Below are 24,356 nucleotides of genomic sequence, written 5' to 3' on the forward strand. Positions count from 1 at the left end.
GCTCGCCGCGTATGCGCCGGGTCCAGAGGTCAAATCTTGCTTATGCGCACCGGCCGCGCCCACGCGTTCTTACTACTTTAATTCTTATTTGCTTAATTGTACTATATTGTTATATTTAAAGTCATTATACGTATTTACATGTTATACAGTCCACTAGTATTATTTACTCCACCTGCTGAGCTATCGTCGTTACATATCGTCGCGACAATTACCTTTCATGTAGGCTACTTTCCGCGGTAACACTGACACGTTTGCACCACTATCCACTAAGAAGTTTAAGCCCGATTTCCTGTCTCTGACACACAGACGGTGATTCCCGAAGGCACGGTCACAGCCTCCCGTCGCAGACTGCACCGACTCTAGTTTTCCGCTGGCTTGTCCTTGTCGTGTTTTTTCTTCCAGTTACATGGATCCACGCATTTAGTTGCCTTGCTGCGATACTTATAATGGTAAAAACATAGCCAATTTGGATCTTCGAGTTTCCTTGTGCGACTTCTTGACCCTGACCTGGATCTGTTGCGTCTAAAGTTATTCCTTCGCCAGTTATTTGAACGGCCTCGTGATCTTGACTCTAAATTTTGTAATCTATCACTCAATTTGTTTATTGCCGAAATAATTTGGTCCTGAGAACCCGATGGGCCTGGTTCCTGTTTGACAGTCGCAACACTGTGTATGGGAGTCGTCGTTTCCATTATTTTATCCGCTATTGATGCTAATTTCTCTAAATCTTTTTCTTCCGTTACAGCTAAAACTCCTCGCACCGAATTTGGTAAATGATTCTGCCACATAACTATGAGTGTTTCGTTATTTACTCGTCCCCTGGCTAGGTCTTGCATTTTTCTTAGTAATTGTGATGGTTTCTGGTCGCCTAATTCCATTTCGCCAATGAGTTTTTTTACTTGCCGCTCTTCGGATTCTTGATATATAAATATCAACTTATTCTTCAAGGTCTCATATTTATTTTTCTCAGGGGGATCCACAAGGATCTGTGTAACTTGCTCAACTGCGTCTGGGGGTAATTTTGAAATAAGGACCTGGTACTTTGATTCGTCGGACATCTTCTGAGGATTTAGAACTGCTTCTGCTTGGATAAACCATGTTCTAGGCGACTTCTTCCAAAATTCCGGAATTCTAGCTGTGATGGAGATGGACGACAGTTGATGTTCTTCAATAACGACCTTCTTGTCTTCAGACGACATTATAATTTCTTAATTTGACGCGCACTAATATTAAGCCGACACTACGTACACTTGTGTGAGTTGCCCCGGTCGTCCGATTCACTGAATTACAAGTCCAAATTCACTGGTTACAGTTCACACTTTCTCCACACGGGGTCACCAATTTAGATGGTGGGGTGTCGTGTTCAGAGATAAGTAAATAAATCGAATACTAATTAATACACTTTTATTTTCTGACTCCAATTAGGTTACATACGATTTGGTACAGTCACAATATTTAGTAGCGTGCGTTGGTAGTGCCATATACGGGACAACTGGGGAGGCGAACACAATGCAAGTACAGTATGAACAATATTGATGCGTCAACAATTAGTGTAGGTCCCACTACAGGTATAACAAAAATGGAACTTACTAGCATATACTAGTAAACTTCCCACTTAATATGAGAACAGCATCATAAATGAGTTCCAACTATCAGTACGCAGATCTGGGCGAACATTCGACACAAAGCGAAACTCCGTTGCTAAGTAGAAGAGGGTTGCCAAAGGGAAAAGCGGACAGGAAAAAAGGACCGCGCAAAGGACCAACTCTATAAACAATAAGTTTTTCGAAAAACTGAACAAGAAGTTCTTAAGGTAGCGTGTATTTCCTTTTTCTTATCTTAAGCCGTGACCGGTCTTTTCTTTACGAAGTGAGAAATGATCCCAATTTGTGCGGCTTTTAAGCATCTGATACACTATATTTTTCTTTCTATTTTCAGTGTGTTTTGTTTTGTTTTCCTTCACTAAATTGGCGGTGGAGAAAATTGCCTGTATTATGTACTCGATTTTCCTGTATTTAAATGAAGAAAAGCTATTTTATCTTTTCAAGCGTATCAGGCTTTGCGATGATATGGTGTCTTTCCCGAATATTTTAATATGGCGTAATAAAATGGTAGGTGATTTTTGATCTTTTCTATTAACCAAAAATAAAGTCGATAAAAAAAGTTCATGACAAAATTCTCAGTGCTTCGGTTTATTTGCTTTTTTATGAGCGCTGTAAGTGTTCAATTTCAGTCAGAATAAAAAAATATAAACATTTGAGGCTTGCAAAGTTATGAACGCGGCAGTTTCAGATAGTTTATTAAGCTTTTCACCCTTTCACCATGTGGGAGTTTAAAAGTTTGAAGGGTTCACACGTGTAACTAGTGAAGACTCAAAACTCCAAATAATACCCTACATGAGTTTCAAAGACCATTTATTGTATAATACGTTGAAAATGTGGTAGGCAAAATACAATTAGATCAAACTTATTCTGTATCTCCCACAAAACATGTAAAAGCAAGCTAGTTAAGATAAAGACCCCAAAACTAAGAAAAACCATAACAATCAAATGAACTCAAACAATTGTTCTAACAAACAAAACTCCGACATTAGTAGATGTAAGACAAAAGATGACAACATATTCCCGGCAATAATATACCAAATATTTGTTCCACATTCGTTCCCGGAATGACGCGTTCGCTAAAATACGAGGGAAGATGATCGTTGCGTATCGCGCGAACAAAATATTTAGGTAAATGCGAGGTGACGTGCCGAATTTAAGAGCTAAAGGGGAGTTTCAGACGGGCGTTTTAAATTTCTGTGAGCACCAAAATTGATTTAGAAGTCGGTATCAGATGTTTGGGAATGTAACTTGTATTTATTGGAGTAGGTACCATTAAAATCAACAAATTAGTTTTTTTGAGAACTTTAAAGCAGGAAAAAACTTCTGATTGTATACAATTAGGTACATGTAGTCTTACTACAAGGTTTTTTATTCCAAAGGGACTGATAAACATCGTCTCTGAACACTCTTACGGTAGGGGAAAGGGGGGTAGCCCCGGCCGGTGGGTAGCCTCGGCCATAGTAAATATTAGTAATTCGCGCGGCGTGACTTTGAAGTTCGTGTGATCTCCATGTGCGTTTAAGAGTAATTCGTCAAATGCAAACAGTTGAAGTCGATTGACCGCTGCGTTCGGGAGTGATAGAGTCAATTTCTTTTTCGTCGTCGACGGCCGCGTGACTTCAATTGTTTCGAAAACCGTTATTCATTGGATAAAGGTAAGTAATTATTTATTTGATTTTATTTCCATAATGGAAAACTATTCTATTTTGCTCTTTGAAGTTTATTTCAACGTATAATTAGCTGCTTTTTTTTAAATATTTTTTTTTTTCGAAGAAAGTCATGTCGGGTAACCCCGGCCATTAGTTTTGGGGGTATCCCCGGCCATATGTTAGTCTATATAGAGGTTAATATTTAATTTTTTTTTTTAAATTTTCAGTGTCACAATGCCTAAATTTAAAACTAGAACTACGAATCGCGGAGACTGGAGTGAAGAAAACATGAAAAAAAGCCATTCAAGCGGCGCTTGAGAAAAAATGTTCTGAGAGAGCTGCCGCAGATCAGTATGACGTTCCACGAACTTCTCTGCAGGATCGGGTCAAGATCGGATTTAGACTGGGCTCACGAGGCATGTGTAGATGTAAATCCATCGGATTTGTACTATAACTACGATGTGTGTCGCCAAAAATCGATTTGGCCACTAATTACGTAGGTGGCCGGAGCTACCCGCCACTTTTAAAAGATATCAAAATTTGACCACTATTTGAAGTGGGTTTAAAACGTATTGGATATTATTTTTGTTCAAATTTTCAATATTCTAATACGAATAAATATTGTGTTGATTATTTTTTCGTAGTTTTCGTTGTATTTCCCTTGATAATTTTATCACAATAACAAAAAAACAAAATTGGCCGGGGCTACCCCCCTTTCCCCTATATATTTATGTACCCTAAGTTTGTCGCCAATTTACTTGTTACAACGTACGAGAATACGTGAGCATTAGAACAAGCCCTCAACTGCCTACATAATTCGGTCCTGTCGTTACGTATATATATTATGTAAGTACCTGAGAAAACTGTCTGTCATATAAATATTATAATAGCTTATATTCTTCTGGAATTAAGGTACAATTTATCCATAGTCAAGATAGGTCGCAGTACGTTTCATTCTTTGATCAGTTGGTTAGTATTTAATTTAAATATTTTTTCTTAACTTATACAAGACTTACAATGATTACATCTTATTGAGTATTCACATTCATTGCAAAATAAATGAACGAATCTGATTTAATAAACTAACTAAATAATTTGATACGGTACACCAAATATCTCGTAAAATGTGCAATTGATTCGCAATCAATAAAATATTCAGACGATTTTTCACGCGTTTCATGGTATCGGATGCTAGACCAAATATACTCAAAATGCTATTTCAAAAATCTGTCGATATTGAATGTTAGTTTATTTAGGGATGTGGGCACAGCCTAATACCTAAAATGCCATTAATAGATATAGTAGTATTTGGCTTTTAAATACATATAAATTAAGCAGTACAAATTGACATAATTTTCGGTATTTCTAGTAGGTAATTGGTAGAAAACCACGAGAAACTCTTCAGATTATGTAACCTAAGTACCTAGGATATGCTAGAAATATTTAAATAGCGTCTGTTTACTAAATTCCTCTAACTTAAACTGAGCCTCTTTGATCTAGGAACAAACTACAAATTAAAATTTTATTATTTACTGACCCTTTTATCTCGAAGTTAACTAAGCGATTATATTTAATTTATTAAATGGTTACTTAAAACGCTTTTTGGTTTACTTTAGTTGGCTACGAGTCGTTTATCCGCTGAACAATAATTCAAGGGCACGAAAGTCTCAAGGGTAAAACAAAGATTAACTCTAACTGATTGCTGTACCATTTGGCTGGGGTTGTAACTCCCTACCTATCCCATGGTCTTCATCCCTAGCCCCCGTGGGCTTGGGGCAATGATATCGCTATTCGATACCCTCCGTAGCCCCAGGAGGAAGGGCTTGTTGGGGTCGCTTTATAGTGTGTTCATTATGGTCTTGTTTGTACAACCGTGTGATTAAAATTTGCACCAGATAATCCTGTTTGCGAGAACTGCCTGGCTATTTAATAAAGCTATTAAAGTACTTCAGGTGTACACGACAAACGTAATCAAAAATAAATATGAACCTTTTACGTAAATAAAGGGTTGCAAAATGGTATGCTTTTAAAAATATAGGTGCAGTTACAGTGGTGTATAAGTTTACCGACATTACAGTGGGTTATTTTTAAACAGAAATTCGAATGTTTTTGCCATATCAATAAACAAACATCACCAGTGAAATCATTCTAGATCCGTGGTAGCTACTCCGCACACCCGGGTATACCAATAAGTTAGGAGCCTAGATATACATACTTTATATTCGAATGAAGGAAATAATTTAGCGGCACCACAGGGAATAGCAACTAATTTATAAAACAAACGCTCACAAACAGTATCGGAAACGCAACTTATCACTTATCCTTAGTGGACCTGATGAAACTTATTATCCCGAAACAAACAATGGATGAATAGGAATAATAAAAAAACAGGCAAAAGGAGGAACGAAAATACCCGCAATAACGATAAATAATCTTCCTTTCTGTCGGCATGGCAATGACTTGGACAGACGAAAAGGTCTGCGAATATGGTACATTGAGAGCGAATAAATCGCAGCACATGATGGAATTTTGATGTTCAAAGGCCTAGCCATATTGCCCAGTGTTTCTTGGGTAGAAGCTTATGATACTTTTTGAAGGACAGTTATGACTTATTTTCTCTATGGCCTCATAGTGTACCAAATAACAGATGAAGACTGCGGCTTTCAAATGAAAATAATCAATGCAAATTCTAAAGCAAAAAAAAAATTACATAGAAATATAAAAAAATATCTAAAAGAATTTTCCTTTTGTATAAAATGTCAGTATCATTTTATTCACAATGCGTTCTATGCAACACTCGGGTTACGTCTCAATGACGTCACACAACCATGTACCGCGATGCATTAAAAATGTTCAGCTTCACGGCACAAACTAAGGATGGTGCAAAAGAATATTTAAAATGATTTCACATACGCGCAGAATTCCCGCATTGAAGCCAACGGTTGACGAAGGTATAAAAATATCCAGGATAAGCCTTTCAAAGGGAAATACTGACATTTTTGCAATTTTAGCTAGATATACTGATCATTTTCGCAATTTGGCTAGATAGGTATTTGGATGTTTTCTTTTTGGTATTCGACGTAAAAAATTTTTGTAGAGAAAAATTACTGTAGAGAAAATGGATTTTAATTTTATGCACCACTTTATTACATTGATTACTATATCGAATGCTACATTGATATCTATAATAATTGGAGAAAGTATTTATATTAGTATCCTAATTGACAACATCTATGGCCAATCTTACCATGAATAGGTACTTTATCAACTGGCTACCACCATTTTCTCCATATTCAATTATAAAAGTCTGTAAAATAATATTCCAAAATAATCCAAAACGTATAAACAGATTTACGCAGTTTCCACTAACAGCATTATTTTGTGCAAACAATTTTCCTTATAAGAGGGAAGCTAAATACCAATGTTCCGGGGATTACAATGATAGGGGAGAAAATGAAAATCTGTTGTGTTTTTACTATGAAGGCAGCTTTGGGGGAATTTCGCTACTTATGAAGTAATGCATAAAATATTTTGTTTTCCGTTTTCACTTTGGAAAAACAACTGTTTATCGTTGAACGATCAAGTGGTTGTTTGTTTAACGCGTCGAACTTGTCTCAAGTACATGTTTGTTTAAGGGTGCGTCCACATCTGGCGAATGCGCCGCGAATGCGCAGCACGCGAGCCGATCGCGAGCTGTCCGCGAGCTGCGCGCGTGCATTTTTGTTCGTGCGCCGCTTCTGCGCCGCCCGCGCGCAGCTCGCGCGCGACCTAAGCGCTGCACGCGAGCGGCGCGCAGGCGGCGCGCGACGTCTGCCATCTTCGATAGTACTGAGCCAATATACGGAACTGTAAGGGCGAGAACTGATTGCGCGCAGATCGCGCGCCGCTCGCGCGCTCTATACGAGCCTTGCGTGAGTTGCGCTAAAGAGGCGCACCGAACTATTGCAGTGACTGCACGCGCGCAGCTCGCGGACAGCTCGCGATCGGCTCGCGTGCTGCGCATTCGCGGCGCATTCGCCAGATGTGGACGCACCCTTAGAGTACTCTTGTGTATAGGAAAAGTTTGGTCTTACAGCAGAACGTGTGGCGAATCTGTCAAAATGACGATTTTTGTGAACTTAATACGCTATAAACAGAGTCTGTAACGATTTTTTTTGTCAATGTCACTTGCAATTACTCTTCTCACACAATTAAGTTATTCTTGAGAAAGTGTATAATGCGACTGAGGCTCATGTCTTATATTAATAAATCGTACAAAGCAATTTAAATCACAGATTCGAGGACACAATTTTGATTCAATATTTCTTTTGTATGAACTCTTTCAATCTTACTACCCAACATTTTTGATAAATGCGGACACATCAGACATTCACTAAATAAATTAACCATCATAATGTAATACTCTCAAGTGACACAGATGCGGACGACCATCTGCGACTGCTCACTTCCAGATGCGCGAACAAAAAACAGAATTCTTCCTCAGCATCCTTGTATACATAATAAAATCATAACACACGGCTAGCTGCAAACATTTCACGCGAGATTTTATCTCTAAAATACGGGATTTTTCTATTCCCCACTCTGCAACGCCATTCGTTTCTTTCATAGTACCCATGACATTTAAATGCTTTTTTAGCCCGGTTAAGCCCCGTTCACACGTTGCGTTTTGTGTTCTGTTGATTTCACACAAGTTGAGATTTTGAGCAGATTTTTTATGTGTGAGATTTTTATTTGGAAATGTTTTTTTTTATATATTGAAAGCAGTACAATAGCTTATATTGTTAATAAAGAATTAGTTGATGAATTGAATCAGATCTATATTGGAAATATCTTGACACACAAGTAAAGCAATAGCTTGAAACAATGCAATTCCACCACAGCGACTGCCAAAAATATAAAAAAATACTTAAATACGCCATATAGCCACCATTGACGTAGAAAATGTTCATTTCAAAATGGATTTCAGACAATATCTCGCATTTCTGTCGAAAAGAATTTGAGGTTGAAGAATCTTTATTTCGTGTAAGCGCGTCCTTATCTAAGTTTTCATAGTAGTGTAGAACGTCGGGTGTCAGCAATACATTATGTAAGAAGTCGGGCTCAACGACTAGCTATGTGACCTCCGCTTCCGCCTTCGTGATAACTAAATTATTAGGTCGAGGCAAGGAAGGAAACAAAAAATCAACGTATAACCAACCATGAAATATTCCAATATTCCTTAGAAACAATACTTACCCTAAATAAATTCACGGTTCGGCAATTATTTTGGAGTTAAGCCGTAATTTACGTAGCGCCAATTTAGGCCTGATTAAAGATTCAGATGCTTATCACGATTATGATAAACAGGTATTTGTTAGCGTTGTAAATCGGTTATTTATGTTAGTTATTGGCTGAAAAATTATTTAAAACGATCAGTGAACCTTTTTCCATGGTAGATTTATAGACAGTTTTGTCACATTCTCATTTAATGATTCATATTTTAAGAGGCAAACAAGCATGTCAATCTATTATTAGTTATAAGAAGCTATCATAAAAAATATAAGTATCTTAAAACTATTTTTACCCAAGAAAATCCAACCATACCTAAAAACTATAAATAGGTATAACATCCTAAGACTCACATAAATATTTACCGTGCCCCTACAAATTGATGTCAATTTCTGTTCGCAAATATTGGCCTCGTAAATTCCCTCTATTTTGAACATTATAAATATTAGATGTACGCAGCTGTAGGTACCTAATCGTATGAACTAGTATTACCTTAGGATACTCCCAAGGCAGCCATAACTTAGGAACCTTGGTGAATTCTGCGTGGAATTTTAGAAAGAACTACATCTATGTTCGTTGGTTATATTTAAGCTGGCTTAGAGTGGACTGAACTTACGACCGTAATATTGTGAAAAGTTTTTTTTGAGTAATTTTATTTTTTACTGGAAGCTACACAAATAGGTACTTATAAAAAATATATATTTAAGGGAAAATATATTTTTGGAATAAAAATACATACATACTTCTATGTAGATATTACAAACACTTTAAAATACATAGGAGCAATCTCAATTTCGACGACCTCGATGGCGCAATGGTCATCATGCCGGACCGCCGAACCTGAGGTCCCGGGTTCGATTCCCGGTTCGGTCGACATTTGTGTGATGAGCATGCTTGTTGGCCGTGGTCTGGGTGTTATGATATGTATTTATAAATATGTATATATGTAGCTATATGTAGTTTATCAGTTGTGTTAGCACCCATAACACAAGTTAATAAATAACTTACCATGGGGCTAACCGACCGTGTGTGAAAAAGGTGTCCCGACATTATTTATTATTATTTATTTATCTTGCCTATCTGAACTCCTCAGCCCAATATGAGGAGATCGGATAGACACTCGGTCTTAGTACAACTCTGGTACTCAGGTGCATTAGCTTAGACTGGAAGCACCTCTAACATAGCTGGGAAAAGGCTAGGCAGTTGATGATAGAGTTCGACAGAAGTCTGATAATATCTCAAAAGTTCAGATCTCATGAAGCTAATCTACAGGAATGAATTTTATCCAGTGCGCAAACTTCGTCAACTCATAGTTAAATAAGTTTTATATGTAGATACGTACATTTTTATTTGTCGTGTTTTAGTACAAAAAAGAAAAGTTTTTGATATCGAAAGATGTTTATTTTGCAACCGATTGTACGGTCACAGTCGTCATAGTATGCACGGCGGCAACGCGAAACCGGTTTACTGACGCGAGCGCTGCTCGGTGCGTGTAAGAATAGTTAGTATCCATATTTTGCTGATTTTAGGGCGGACAAAAGAATGAAAAAATTTTTTTTACTGATGATGCAGATATGTTTTGTTAATGATTCTGGACCACCAGTTTTTTTTTGTGCACTGCTTAAAATTCATTCCTGTATATCGAAGCAAAAATCTTTAACATAAGGTCAAAATTTCTACACCATTTTTAACTGCCTCCATAAAACATTCGAGGTAAACATTCTTTCAGCGGAGTTTTTCAAGCTGTGTCAAAAGCCAGTTACATCAACAGCGTTTGAAGTCGTTTGATGAAGTCTAGATACCGAAGCCGGTGGCTAAAGCCCGAGGCCTTCGCTGGATTGCCTCTCAACTGTGCTAACTTTGCAAAGCGGCTGACTAGGTCAAAAATGTGTTTTAAAACGTGTTGACCCTGAATTTGTTGCAGTTTTCTGAAAAAGAGTGTACATGTTGATAGGTGTTTTTTAATTTTCAAAAATATGTAAAAAGTTTAGCATTTTTAAATAATCGAGGCTGTTTCTACTCTAAGAAATTATACGGGACACTGGTATGTATATACTGGAAGCCGATTCCAATATATTCAGGAAAATGCTGGGCAAATGACTATGTCTACTGGCAATTGGTAAACTAATCTACCCAAATTGTATATTCTACTTAACCTAAAATTTCATATTTTTAAGCTATTGCATAGCTTCTATCGCAGGCCTTGAGCGCGGGGACCAAATCCAGAAATTCCGTAACGAAAAAACCTCACGCTCCCCACTCCGACGGGCACGGAGGTGTGGCTTGAAGGCCGTGCATAGTCTAACGTCGTGTCAGTTCGGCAGTCTTCGACACGGCGCGGTGTGTCGTGCGATTAGACGTATTGTACGACTTTACGGAACTCGCCCGAATCGAGACGAGCTGCTCCGAAATCGGACGAATACATAATCAGCTGTTTGTGAGAAAGTATATAGGTGTATAAGTATTTACCTACAACAGTGGACGGCTGTACTTGTAAAATTTGTGTATAAAGTGTTTTGAATATGAATTAAATACATTTATAAAAAATAAATAATTATAATTGCATAAGTTGATACAGAATGCTATGCAATAGCTTTACCGCGGCAGTCCCCGAGTGCCACAGGTATTTTAATGTAAATTGTTGTTCTTACATAATAAAGAAAATATCTATCTATTAGTCTTAAACATCAACCAAATCCCATCTATTCCCACAGCTCCCCGCACCGTGTTGTGACGGCATGCGTCGCACCGCGGTTATGCCCATAAATTAATAATACGTCACATAATGTGATCTAGTAATGGCGCGTCCGGGTTAGACAAGCATTACCGGCCACAGACATAGGTGTTGTGTAGATAGTTACGTTCTGGTGAGCCACGATAGTGGTCTAATAATTATAACAACATACCTTCATATATCTATAGTATATTGCAGTGTTAGGGATGGATGAGGAGAAAATGAATGTAGCACAAGCTCGGGGTCTAATAGATGTTTGGAGATTTTCTTTTGTCTATTAAACTATCTACCTGGACCATGAAACCAAGGTACTTTTTGAATGCTAACTACCGACCGCAGCTGCACTACAAGTTTGTATGTGTTTAGAAACCGTTTAGATAGGTATCGATTCTTTTTAAGCAGTCACGGCATGTGCGGTCGGCAGTTGCAGTCAGCAGCTAACTTTCAAGACGTACCTTTATCCTGATTATACCTAAATACTTATTAGCAGTAGCTTTTAAACTGCCCGTTTAATTAATAACATTGCTTATTATAATTCCTGTGTAACTAGAAAGTATTTAACATAAAGCAAAATTGTTTCAGGAGCACCGCTTTGACCGCTCACAGGACAACTTTTACCGCTCACCCAAAATAGTAAGTTTAACATAATATTTATACTTATTACACTTTAGTTACATTTACACTGTCCTAAGGGCAACCCGTGATACTAGGAAATCTATAAATAATACAAGCTGAATTTGTTTGGTTCAACGCGCTAATCTTAAGACCTAATTGGTAAAAAGTATATAATTTTTCAAATCGGATCAGTAGTTCTTGAGATGAGCAAGTTTATACAAACAATCTGTTCAGCTCATCATTGTCATCCTCCTGCCCTTATCCCAATTTTATTTGGGGTCGGCGCAGCATGTTTTCTTCTTCCATACTCTTCTATCTGCCGTCATCTCACAAGTAACATTGTTTCTTACCATATCTACTTTCACACAATCCATCCATCGTTTCTTTGTTTGTCACAATCTGTTCAGCCATATACTTAATATAAGTTTAGAGTCCCTTCTTCATATTTTCAAAATCCAATAAAAACAGAAACTCCATTATACAAGAAAATCTCACATAACATTGTGTTTCTAAAGATATAAAACAGTCAGGCCCGCCGTAAGCGGGCGTGCAAGGCGTGCACCGCACGCGGGCGGCACGTCCTAGGGGGCGGCAAATCGAGTGACTTATCACGTAATATTAAAAAAATACAATATCTTTTTATCAATTATTTGATTTCAATATTTCCGAACACAGCAATAGACGCCCTCGCTTTGGTCGTCCCCTATCAATTTTGACGGGTTCACCCTTTGCATCCCCAAAAAAATTCGCGCTCGCTACGCTCGCGCCTCCATGTCAGATATCGCAGTTAGTAGCGGTAGGGCGCGGTTGGGCGACGGCCCAGGGCGCCGGATATAAGGGGCACCGCAGGCCCCCCACCAATCCTTGATCAGAATGTTACTCCTATTTTTGTTTTAAATTTCATCAAAGATTGCAACTTACAAGAACTGTATCCAAATGAATGGATAGCATCAGGGCCATCTTAACTTATGGTGCAGCGTATGCGAATAACCCGGACGCCGCGGGCTCAGGGGCGCCGAAGCGAATTTGTGTTTAATTCCGCGTTAAATTTGAGAAATTCTCGAACAAACACTACTTTTATGTCCCAAAACTCAAAAATTTTCGCGCTCGCTCCGCTCGCGGTTTCCTTACTTTACGCTTCAATTTTTTATCACATATAGCTACTTTTAATGTCCCAATACTCAAAAAAAATCACGCTCCCTTCGCTCGCGGCTTCTTCACTTCACAGTCGTTTTTTATTATATATGTTTAGGACTTTTATGATCCAAAACTCAAAAATTTTCGGGCTTGCTTCACTTTACAGTTGTTTTATTTTTCAACAATATTTTAGTCTACCCTAGCAAAAAGGTAGCGTCGTTTTTGAGTTCTTTTATTAATAAGAAAGTAACTTCTAGTTTCCATATGAACTTTCTTATTTACGGTACTACTTTAAGTCCCAAAAATATAATACATAGGCGCCAACACCAACAAAGAGTTATGTACGTTTGGGCAAAATTTTAAGTAATTTTTGTTTTGAGTTCTAAAATATAACAAAAAAATTCGCGCTCGCTTCGCTCGCGCAATCAGAAGACATGTTCCGGTGTTTTTGCATTCACCAACCAGCAATAACTTATGTACGATTGGGCTACATTTTACGTAATTTTTGCTTGACTTATTAACTATAAAAAAATATATATTCGCGCTCGCTTCGCTCGCGCAATCGGTAACTACACACACCTCTGTTTTTCGTATGGGTTTGAATTGCAGTTGAAGGGCGCCGTAGAAATCTCGCCCAGGGCGCTGGTAGAGTTAAAACCGGCACTGATTATCAATACCGGCAATTTATCTTTGTTTAATTGTTGAGGCATTCTATTCCGAACAATCATTTTTCGCGCACGTCCGTTATAGCTTTTTGTTCACTTTGGCTTTTTATGATATGTTTACTTCATGAAAACTCTAAGGAAAAAATCGCGCTCGCTTCGCTCGCGGCTTCATGTACATTAGCACTTCATTTCTGTGCATATCTTACTTTTTGACTTTGCTTTGTTAATTTACAGTGGTTTTTATTTGTTTTGTGTCCTTAGACTAAAAAAATTTCGCGCTCGCTTCGCTCGCGCTTCCTTACATATGAAATGTGTCTCATGCGTTGACTTTTTCAACGGGAAACCCACCAAAAACCATTAATAACATATTTTACTGAAATTAAACATTGCTATAGATATTTAATTTCGTTAGTTTAAGTTACCCATAATCTGTTCTAAGCACTTTGATATACATTATGTTGGTACCTACCCATTAATCACAATCTTTCAATACATAGGGGCCACTTGGGTAATGATTGCACTGTATTGATGCCCTAAGCAATTGCTTAGTCTGCTTATGGGCTAACCCAGGACTTCTTAGGTTACTCTAAGACTTAGAGCATTTCAAGTAAATAAAAAGTTATGTGTAATATGTTATGTACCTATTGCAATATTTATGTATCCAAAAGGAAGTGCGTTTTTTTGCAATCAGAGCGGTGCATGTACATATTTTTTTCTGTTGGACAAGTAAAATGGATATGAATGGGCGGGGGGGTCCGGTCCCCCTGGACCCCACCCCTTATATATTTTTTGACAAAACCCAGTATAATATGTAGTCGTAGGGCGGCATAATCGGTTTTGCACGCGGGCGAACAAACAGCTAGCGGCGGGCCTGAAAACAGTTGTAGTAAACTTCAATCGACGTGTATCTTTGACTGTTCAGTTGTCGAAGTTCCTCGTCTATATTTAACAGATTGACGTAATACTGTTACAGATACTATTTCTGGGCTCGTTACTGGGTTCATTCGGTAACTGTACTGTGAGGGGCCTGTGAGAATTCTAGGGACAACGAGTGTACCTAAAGGAAAAAGAATAAAGGGTACTTTAAGATTTAGTTGCAATTTTGTGAAATGAAAGATTTGCGGTAATTGAACCTTTTACAATTCTTCTCTTTAACAAAAATCTTACGTAAATCAAAGTACACATTTCTTTAGATAATTAATGAGCAGGTAAATGATCTTGTATAATCTCCATAATTCTAACGAGTAAAACATAACCCTATTTCATAACAGTCGGTTAAAAATTAAATGTATCATTCGCATGTGTAAACTAAACTTTAAAGGTAAACTGTTTTAATGATGGCATCGAATAGTTTATGATTCCCTCGGGTTAAATAAACACGATGCCTATTTAGATAGGATTATAATCTACGAATTGTACCGTAGGGGCATACAATATTTTACCTGTGGAAAGACCCTATTTACTATACTCAAATATATTTTTGTGAACGTATAGCAGAGCATTAAGTGAAAGTCAAATCATTTATTTCATTTAGGCCTTTATAAGCACTTGTGAACGTCAAAAATATAATTAAGTTTGATTCTAGTTGCCCCTTCCAAATGTAGCTTCCTATGGAGAAGAACGGGCAAGAAACTCCATGGTTACTCTTTTTAAAGACTAACTTTTTTTAAGGGCTTTTTAAGCTTTTTTGGCTAACTTTAAGCTGTCCCATAGTTTGTTAGGGCTCATAAATCAGCTAGGAGATAAATGGTAGCTCGCTCATTATAACGATCAGAATCGACTGACTGACAAAGAAGTTTGATTGTATTCACAATTCCCTTCAAAATAATCTGTTGGTCAACTATCAACCGACAGTTTTGTCTGCAGTGGCTCTTACTAGTAGTCAGTACTATTAAAATGTAATGTGTTACAACAGTCCTGCATAACACCGGTTTTACCCCAAGATGCACACTTCAATGCATACAACGATCATGACTGGTTATTGTCAACATAACATTTCGTAGCTGTCTCAAAGGACTAGCATGTTCGTAGAGAAAAGCAATACAGGATAGTAGGAATAATGTATCATTTTTTCTTAAATAAAAAATCCTGGTCTTCAAGCATATATTCCCGAATCTAATTAATTTATAAATAAATAAATTCGACTAGTTATTGGAAATTGCATGAACATTTCAGCTAGCAACACAAAAATAAATTGTGCCAAAAGAAAAATATTGCGATCTTTCACGATAAAAGCAAAATAAACGGAATCGTTAATTATGTTCAATGAAAAGGAAGGAATGTTCGAATATGCGACAAAACGAACATAAATAAAACAGAATCATTTATTTATTAAGGGAATGAATAATTATGATCGACTGGGAAATCGACTGTGGTCTGTTTGAAGGCTCTTACTACGTTCCGAAATAATGTTTAAGTTATTGCTAGAATTAAACGAGTTGGTAGATTGTATAATTGCTCTAAACATTTTTTTAAGGTCTTACACAAAGTCAACTCAAAAGATTTATTTACACATGAATACAGTTACATGAACAAACATTTATAAATAATAAAACAATTATAAATGTCAATGAATTCAAGACCGAAAATAGCTAGCTTCAGCTAAAAGCAACATTCCTCACCCAATAAGGAAACAATTTGAACTCCAAACACATCACAACCGATTGCACCTACATTACACAGTCTACCAAAACATTTATAGCGTTCCCAAAAGAAATATTCACTTCTAAATAGTCCAGCATTTTCACAGGCCATTCGTGACAAACAGACATACATAATTCATGTTACAGTAACGTTTCAGGGCGATTAACCAAAGTATTAACAGCTGCATTAATGGCCAAATGGCCGAGAAATTTTGGTAGGAACATCAAAAGAATTTCCATCGCTTCATCGGAGATCAAACGCAAAGAAATAAATATGTATGGTTCTGTAGATAGACTTAACCAATGTTTATGTGTATTTGATGATATTTACTGACCGGACTAAGTTTTGAGGTTCAAAAGTCAAGTTGAAAGTAACGATTTACTTGATGCTTAAAGTTTACTGTGGCTTTTTACTCGATTGCGCGGCACAAAGGAGGGTAATGTTTTTAGTTGGACGTCCTTCTTCTTATTGCAATATTTCCTGTATTTAGTGAGACATGAATACGTGATATTACATAGGTAAAACCAATGCGTTAAGTCGTACAATGCACTGCTTTAAAAAAATTGTCTTAAGTACGTTTCTGATTTTCCTTTCTAAATGACTCTTAAAACGATAATATTTATTAGAATTGCCTCCCCTTTAAACATTAAGAATTTTTATACGTCTACCACATGAAATTTAGCTGTGTACATAAATATAATCCCCATCAAAAGTCCCGCATTCGAGCACAGCGTAATATTTTACGAGTGTTTACGTGATTTATTGGATAAGTAAGATTTGTTTTGCTCTTACGATACTTCAATTGATTCACAAATGTATATGTAATTTACTCTTGAAGTCAGAAATAAATCCTTTGCTAAATGCAGACTTGGAATATTAAACTAAAACATACGGATACTTTCAACTGTTTGCTTCTTTTTCTTTACTAACCGACTTCACAAAAAGGAGGAGATTCTCAGTTCGTCGGAATTTTTGTTTTTATTTTTTATGAAAACCGAACAAACAACCGATCAAAGAACCGGGTTGCAAAATCCTGAGCTTGCTATCACTCTTAATTTTTTCTTTGCTGGAACTATCCCATTGCTGGGCAAAGGCCCCTCCATTTTACTTCCCGATCTTTCGCGTGTTTCCACCAATAAAGGTTGTAGTTGTCCTATGCTATCTCTAAGAAATCTAAAACATGTAAGCCCTTCAAAATTTCCTCAAAAATGAAACTGGCCTATTTTTCTTGGACGACCAAGAGATATTATGTCACGATTGTTATAAAAGTCTATTGTTTTGAACGCACGTAAAGAGGTCGTTGCCCGGAATAGTCAGCATGGTGGCGGTGTGCCAATATGAATGGACTAAGGAAAGATGAGCGGAGATGCCATAATACAGGTAGGTCAGGCGCCTTCTAGGTCAAATACGTACAGTGAGCATGACGAGGCGTTCGTGTTCTTTGAGACATCTGTCAACGATATTGATATTACAAAAAAATGGTCAGGTCTAAAGAATGCTTAGAAGAGCGAAGACAGAACGTTCCTCATCCCCCGCAGAGATAGAGCGGAGGTGCTATGGAGATTTTCCATTATGGCACCTCCGCTAGTCATTTGGTTCTCCATGACCAATATGAACGCGATCCATGTGTTACGAAATACGCAATTGTGGCATGCGGAATTGATAAGCTTTAGACGTTCTAACTAAGGTATACTACGTCAGTATGCAAATGGCTTGAATTATGATTAGGAATTCGGTAGCTCCATTAATGGTGAATTTCTTGGCACATTGTATGCAGGTAGCACACTTATGTATATTATGTAATACCTGCCGTATAATGCAGCAGTTTAGGGCAGCATATAGCTTAAAATAACCAATATTTATATGGCCTCTAAAAGTTTTTAAAAGAGTGCATTTCTTGAGCAATCAATAAAAATCTTCAAGATTACTAAATTCAGTGCTCGAGATGTCAAATGGAAAACGTCTTCTTATCCACTTAATACACAGTATTTAAAAGTTTTAATTAAACTTTTAAATTATTTTCGCCGCTTAACTAAATAGTTCAGTCAAATGGCTTTCAGGTGATTTAAAAACTGGCCGTTTGTCACTGTTCACCCGTCTTCTATAACACCTTATTAGTACCTAGGCCTGCTTACCGATCGGCCATATACGTAGATATACCTACATAAAAACTTTCACATTTAAGTATAACATGAGTAGGATCGGTAACATTAACCTACGTTTATACTTCTAACAATAATAATAATGTCGGGACACTTTTTCACATACGGTCGGTTAGCCCCATAGCAAGTTATTAATTAACTTGTGTTATGGGTGCTAACGCAACTGATAAACTACATATAGCTAGGTACATATATACATTTTTATAAATACATATTATAACATCCAGACCACGGCCAACAAGCGTGCTCATGACGCAAATGTCGACCGAACCGGTAATCGAACCCGGGACCTTAGGTTCGGCAGTCCGGCATGGTCACCATTGCGCCATCGAGGTCGTCAATAAAGTTAGGCTGAGGATAAAAACTGGTCCGTCTATTCGTTCTATGTCATACGTTGGGTTTAAGTGCGTTTTCGCATCAGTGGATTTTGGACCAGAGTTGGCACTCTTCGGTCACTCGATGACTGAGCTCTGTGTTGGCGGGTCATCCCTTTTAGGCCTTTGTTCAGGAATAGACCGGTTTAGTGACACTGTGACAGGAATATGAATTGCTCAAAGTGGATCTAGATTGGTAAAGGGAAGTCGTATGTTAAGTTTTTATTGGAAAGTTGCTGTTCTAATTTTTCTTTTTTTTCTATATCATACTCTAACCAACCAGAATTCAGATCAACCAAAAAATCAAATTTCAGAAACTATTTACTGGTTGTTACGATTACGAGTTACGAGTTACGATTTGAAAAGCGCTGTTACATAGTCCACTAAGCTTCAAGGCTTCAAGCTTCTTTTAATCGGGTGCGCAAAGAAATTTTCATTGGTCGCGGGTGAAACGAAAGCTGGTACTATAATTATAAACTCTTATAAATTAGGGCCCTTACCGATTTACCGAAAACAGCCACAGCGTTTTGCAAAATAATATTCACTAAGCTGTAGCAGATACTTTTACCGTATTATGCTTATTCATACGACGTTACAAGACGGTATATGGCATTCTCAAGCCTAAGTTAGAATTTCGGTTGTTCCAGACATACAACTCAGTCCATTAATTGTTTAGACAGTTGAAATGTATTTAGTTGAGGAGAATGCCTCAGGGTGAACGTTATGATCATTGAAATTGTGCTGAATAGAGAAACCTAATCTAGTTTCTATTAATAGTAATGTTTATTTTATGAGATGGACTCGTGAACAGTCTTAGCATAGGAAGGTTTCGATTCCCGATATGGTCGGTTAGTACTATCGAGCCCTTTTTCGCCTGACCACTTGTAGTTTTTTTGAACTTAAGTGACACAGTTGGGACACTGCTGAATGAAAATATTTTCAAAATTTCAAAATTAGGGTTTTACGAAGCCTAGTCAAGGTCAACGAGGCGAAGCCAAAGATATATTTTCTTTATAAGCACAGGTTAGAATGCAAAGATGCAGCAAGTACTCGCGTGGTTTATAATACCTGGATAGAATATAAGTCTTGCTTTTTTATAAATTCAAAATTTATTTTGGTAATAGAACATCATCCTCCATCCTCCGAGCCTTTTTCCCAATCATGTGCCCACCAAGTGCTTTACAAGAAGCGACTGCCTATCTGACCTCCTCAACCCAGTTACCCGGGCAACCCGATACCCCTTGGTTAGACTGGTGTCAGACTTACTGGCTTCTGACTACCCGTAACGACTGCCAAGAATGTTCAATGACAGCCGGGACCTACAGTTTAACGTGCCATCCGAAACACAGCCAATGGTGTCTAAAATATACTTAGAAAGTACATACAAACTTAGAAAAGTTGCATTGGTACTTGCCTGACCTGGGATCGAACCTCGCCCGCGCCCTCATACTTGAGAGGTTGGTTCTTTACCCACTAGGCCACAACGACTTTTTTACGAACAAAACCTGTAAAACGATTTATAGTTCAGAAACATTTTTCAGGTTTGTGTAAGAACAACGTAGATATAAAGATTGTGTGTGAACTTAAATCACTGAAAGCTACTTATACGAATTATATCTGATAATCGTAATTAAGTAACTTATAGTACTAATGGCTATTAGTGGAATAATGTGCGATAATTAGTAGGACAATACAATTATTAACGGTCAATGAAGTCAGATTATAATGTTGCTCAATGGCGATTGATAACTGACATATGTTGGCTAATATGGTTTTGTGGGTCAAATCTTAATTAGTTATGTAAGCACTGTTTTAGATGACGCACCTGTTATTTTTTTAGAATCCCAAAAGTATTTCAGTCACCCTAACTATATTATAAAATTAAAAAAAATATGTTTCACGAATTATCTTTCTGACACCACAAAAATGTATTTAGGTTATATACGTAGAAGCAACACAGCGTAAAAATATCGTAATTCACTTAAACAAGGTAACAAGATAAGGTTTCAGAGATACAGCCTTCAAAGTACACCTCAAAAGATCACGTTTTCAATACCTCTTGTTAATCCAATTTTCATTAAACCTCCAAGAAATTGAAGAATATTCCGCCTTTCAGTAACAGGACACCTGGGTCTACGAACGAAAAAATATATTGCGCAAAAAAAAAACTAAATTCTAGCTTTTCCTAACTTTACAAGAGGGTCATATAAAAGTCAGGAGGAGAGGTTATTTGGGCTCTGCGGTATACCGCCTTAATAAACATGAATCAGTTGCCCCTAAGCAAAGCTTCGCAGTATTTTGATAGAGGGCAGCACAGAGCCTCGCTTGAAGACTCACTAGAGACTACGCAAGAGGAAATTTCTTGAAAATCCTTGTGATTTTATGACAATGTTACGACATTCCTATGTTGATCTGGTTTAAAGCGTGCCTCATATTCTTGCTTCGGAATTGTCACTGGGAGTTATTGCTGGCTCCGAATTGAAAAAATACTTCAACTATATTTATATCAGACCAGCTTTTTATTCTTTTAGGATTAAATTGTCTCCATTAAACCTTTTATTGTAATTTACTATTAAAATAACTAATATTAGTCACTAAAATTATTAAAAAATAATATGGTCGTTGGTAGAAACTATTAGAAAGTAGGGTAAATATTATTCATATCAAAAAGTTTTAATACGATCATAATTGAGTCTCACACAAAGATAAGTACTATAATTCAATTTCACCCACTATTGAACCTACGGCTTTAAACCAGACTCTTAATAAAACCAGATCAATTGCAATTCTTCAAGAAAAACGCAATTTACTTTGATTAGCTCCACAGCCGTCATTTTGATTTAACAAAGGCACCCCTTACAAATCGAGTTAGATTTTTTCTTCATTCCACATAATTGTATTATTCGATATTCTTCAGATGTCACCATTATTTAATTAAGAATTTTCCAGATATTTCTATGAAAAGAGTGTTTTCGTATTCTTTGTTTTGTGTGTATTTTATTTGTACTTCAAAATTTTTGAGACAGTTGAAGAATAAGAAAGCAGATCTTATAAACAATTTAATGCAGATATACAAGAGAAGTAAAATTCAATAAATTGGAAGTCAATAAAGTCAACATTAGCAAAACCATTAAAAATGTTGTGTGTTTATGTACTACCATTTATGTTCATACTGATTTATGAGCCTAAACAAACTATCAGCCTATTCAAAGTTTACAGTCTATAGGCCCTGTAAATGTTCGTATCTATTAAAAAATTCCTAACTTCACAATCTCACGACATCTGTCTTCAAATAAAAGAAAAAAATATATCCTAAAATATATTTCGGTTCCATATTTAACTTCTAAACAGTCTAAGAATGCCTCTCACATGATAATATGATTGTAAATATAAGCACATTCAGGTTTTTTCAAAGTTTTTCCTGCCGTCTTACTGGTTAAGCTGTGGTGATCAATCACGGGCTACATTTGAGGTAGTGTTCATGTACTCTATGTTGCCAGATTGCACGATAACTCAGGACCTACGTGCTAGAGGTACCTGTTTAATTTTGCTGATGTATTTATAAGTGTAGGTTAAGGTTTTATTTATCTATAAATAGATGGGTAGATTCTGTAATCATTTTCAGGATTCCTTCACTGTACTGTTAGAGATTGAATAAAATGTTAGTCATCTAAAGTCGTAAATACTACTTGTCCAAAATATTCCACATTCCGAATAAAAACATAATTTTTCCTTCATATTCTAAAAACCCCAATTCCTTTCTCAAACTCGTTAAGTCTAGCTAATGAAACTTTCTGAGCATCTAACAGTATTGTATGTTTAGTTTCCTAAAACTTCAACGGAGAGAAAATTCCATATTCATTTAATACGAAAACGAATACCACTTGGCATGTTTGCATAAACCACAGTTCTCACGAAAGGTGCTTCTATCTACGAATTTGCTCTAAGAATCTTAGTTCTGTATTCAATAAACTATTCCTTACACCTACGTCTGAAGTTTGTGTAATACCTCCAAGTATCGCGGTAGATCCGTTAAGTAACTGTGTATCAGAATTCATGATATTTCCTTGAAGATAACCACAATGTTCTGTATTCAATAAACCAGATGCTTCCCAAGAATTTCTTGAAAGCACTTGAATAGAATACTCAGATACAATATAATGTAGAATATCATAAACCGAAGGTATAAGTTTATATGGACATGCCACTTTATTAAACTGCTGACTAGTAGATAGATTTGCTTATGTTTGGTCAAGTAAATAGCTACAGGTTTTTTGTTAATAGTGACTTTTAAATTTTTGGCTCTTGGCGGTGCCTGAAAATATTTTACCTATACAAGATCTTTGCTAGAACTTCAAAAATAGTTTTTATAACTAAGACAATTGACTGACACTGTAAATTATTATAAATTCGGATTCGATCATTATTACGCAACGGTAAAGACGCCCATTTTTAATGACGCGGAGGTTTTCTAACTATGTTAAAAAACAATTCTATCCTTACCTATATATTTACATAGTGACTGTAGTATCGATTAGACTCACTATCCACCCACACATTACTTGAATTCTCTCTCCGATCTACCCGCATATTATTGAGCTAGGAGCCTCTCAAACTACGAGTAGGAAATACAATAAAGACTCAAGTGAGTGTAGTACCCAAGCTCTAGAAGTGTAATGGTTTTATGTATATTATTTTCTGAACATTATTGTGCTCCACCAATAAGCATAGCCAGCATATTTCAATGAATACAATTCTAGTTTTATTTGTTGCTCTATGGGTGGGCTATTTAACACAGATTTTTTTCAAATTGGTCCAGCAGCTCCGGAGCTTAAAGCAAACAAACTATTCGTTCGTCAAAACTTTTGGATCAAAGCTGCATTGATCGTATATTTTACCCTGTGTTTTATTGCATTTTACTCATCTATATATATATAAATGAAACCCGGTTTCCGTTGTCACGACATAACATGAAAACGGTTTGACCGATTTGGCTGAAACTTAGACCCGGAAGAAGGTTTTAGCATAGTTTTTGTCACCATCCGGCTACGGGACGCGGGTGAAACCGCGGGTGAAAGCTAGTATAATATAATTCCTATTATATCTCATGAGACAACATAACCCATATACACATCAATCAGGTTGTTTTTTATTTAAGTTTTGTTCGGTGTTGCATTTTAAAGCACAACGACGATAAATAAAATAAAACATACAAACATCTCTCCATTAATTGCTCATCTTTGTTTATTTAATTCGATCGAACATTCAAAAGCTGATTGTTTACAATGCGAAAACAAAGTTAATTTCTCTTTACCTTTTCCTGAAACGAATCATTCGATCGTTAATAATGTAAAAGTAATAAGCCTTTAACATACGTTGATTGGCAGACAGGCTTTATGAAACGTCCAATACATCAGTTTTCAGCTGAAAACGTGCGTACTGCGCGCAGAAATTTTAATTGCCATCAATCTAGAGTTCCATAACAGTTGACATGGTATTGATCTC

The 24,356-nt window shown here is 36.8% G+C and overlaps 2 protein-coding genes across 2 annotated transcripts in view; one reads left to right on the top strand and one right to left on the bottom strand.

Moving 5' to 3' along the window:
* The window catches only part of LOC124635714 (leucine-rich repeat-containing protein 24-like), a 68,193-nt gene that overhangs the window by 25,752 nt on the left and 18,085 nt on the right, over nucleotides 1-24,356 (top strand). The window contains exon 2 of the mRNA XM_047171666.1: nucleotides 11,838-11,888. The gene's annotated coding sequence lies outside the window, so the exon portion shown is untranslated. The remainder of the gene's footprint in view (nucleotides 1-11,837; nucleotides 11,889-24,356) is intronic.
* Nucleotides 219-1,403, bottom strand: LOC124635715. Its single transcript, XM_047171667.1, has one exon. It carries the CDS (start codon nucleotides 1,197-1,199, stop codon nucleotides 360-362), a length of 840 nt encoding a protein of 279 aa, XP_047027623.1. The 5' UTR covers nucleotides 1,200-1,403; the 3' UTR covers nucleotides 219-359.

This window comes from Helicoverpa zea, chromosome 13 (genome assembly GCF_022581195.2).
Source record: "Helicoverpa zea isolate HzStark_Cry1AcR chromosome 13, ilHelZeax1.1, whole genome shotgun sequence".
NCBI lineage: Eukaryota > Metazoa > Arthropoda > Insecta > Lepidoptera > Noctuidae > Helicoverpa > Helicoverpa zea.

Coding starts and splice junctions, on each gene's coding strand:
- LOC124635715 (XM_047171667.1), bottom strand. CDS start 1,199: ATGTCGTCTGAAGACAAGAAGGTCGTTATTGAAGAACATCAACTGTCG.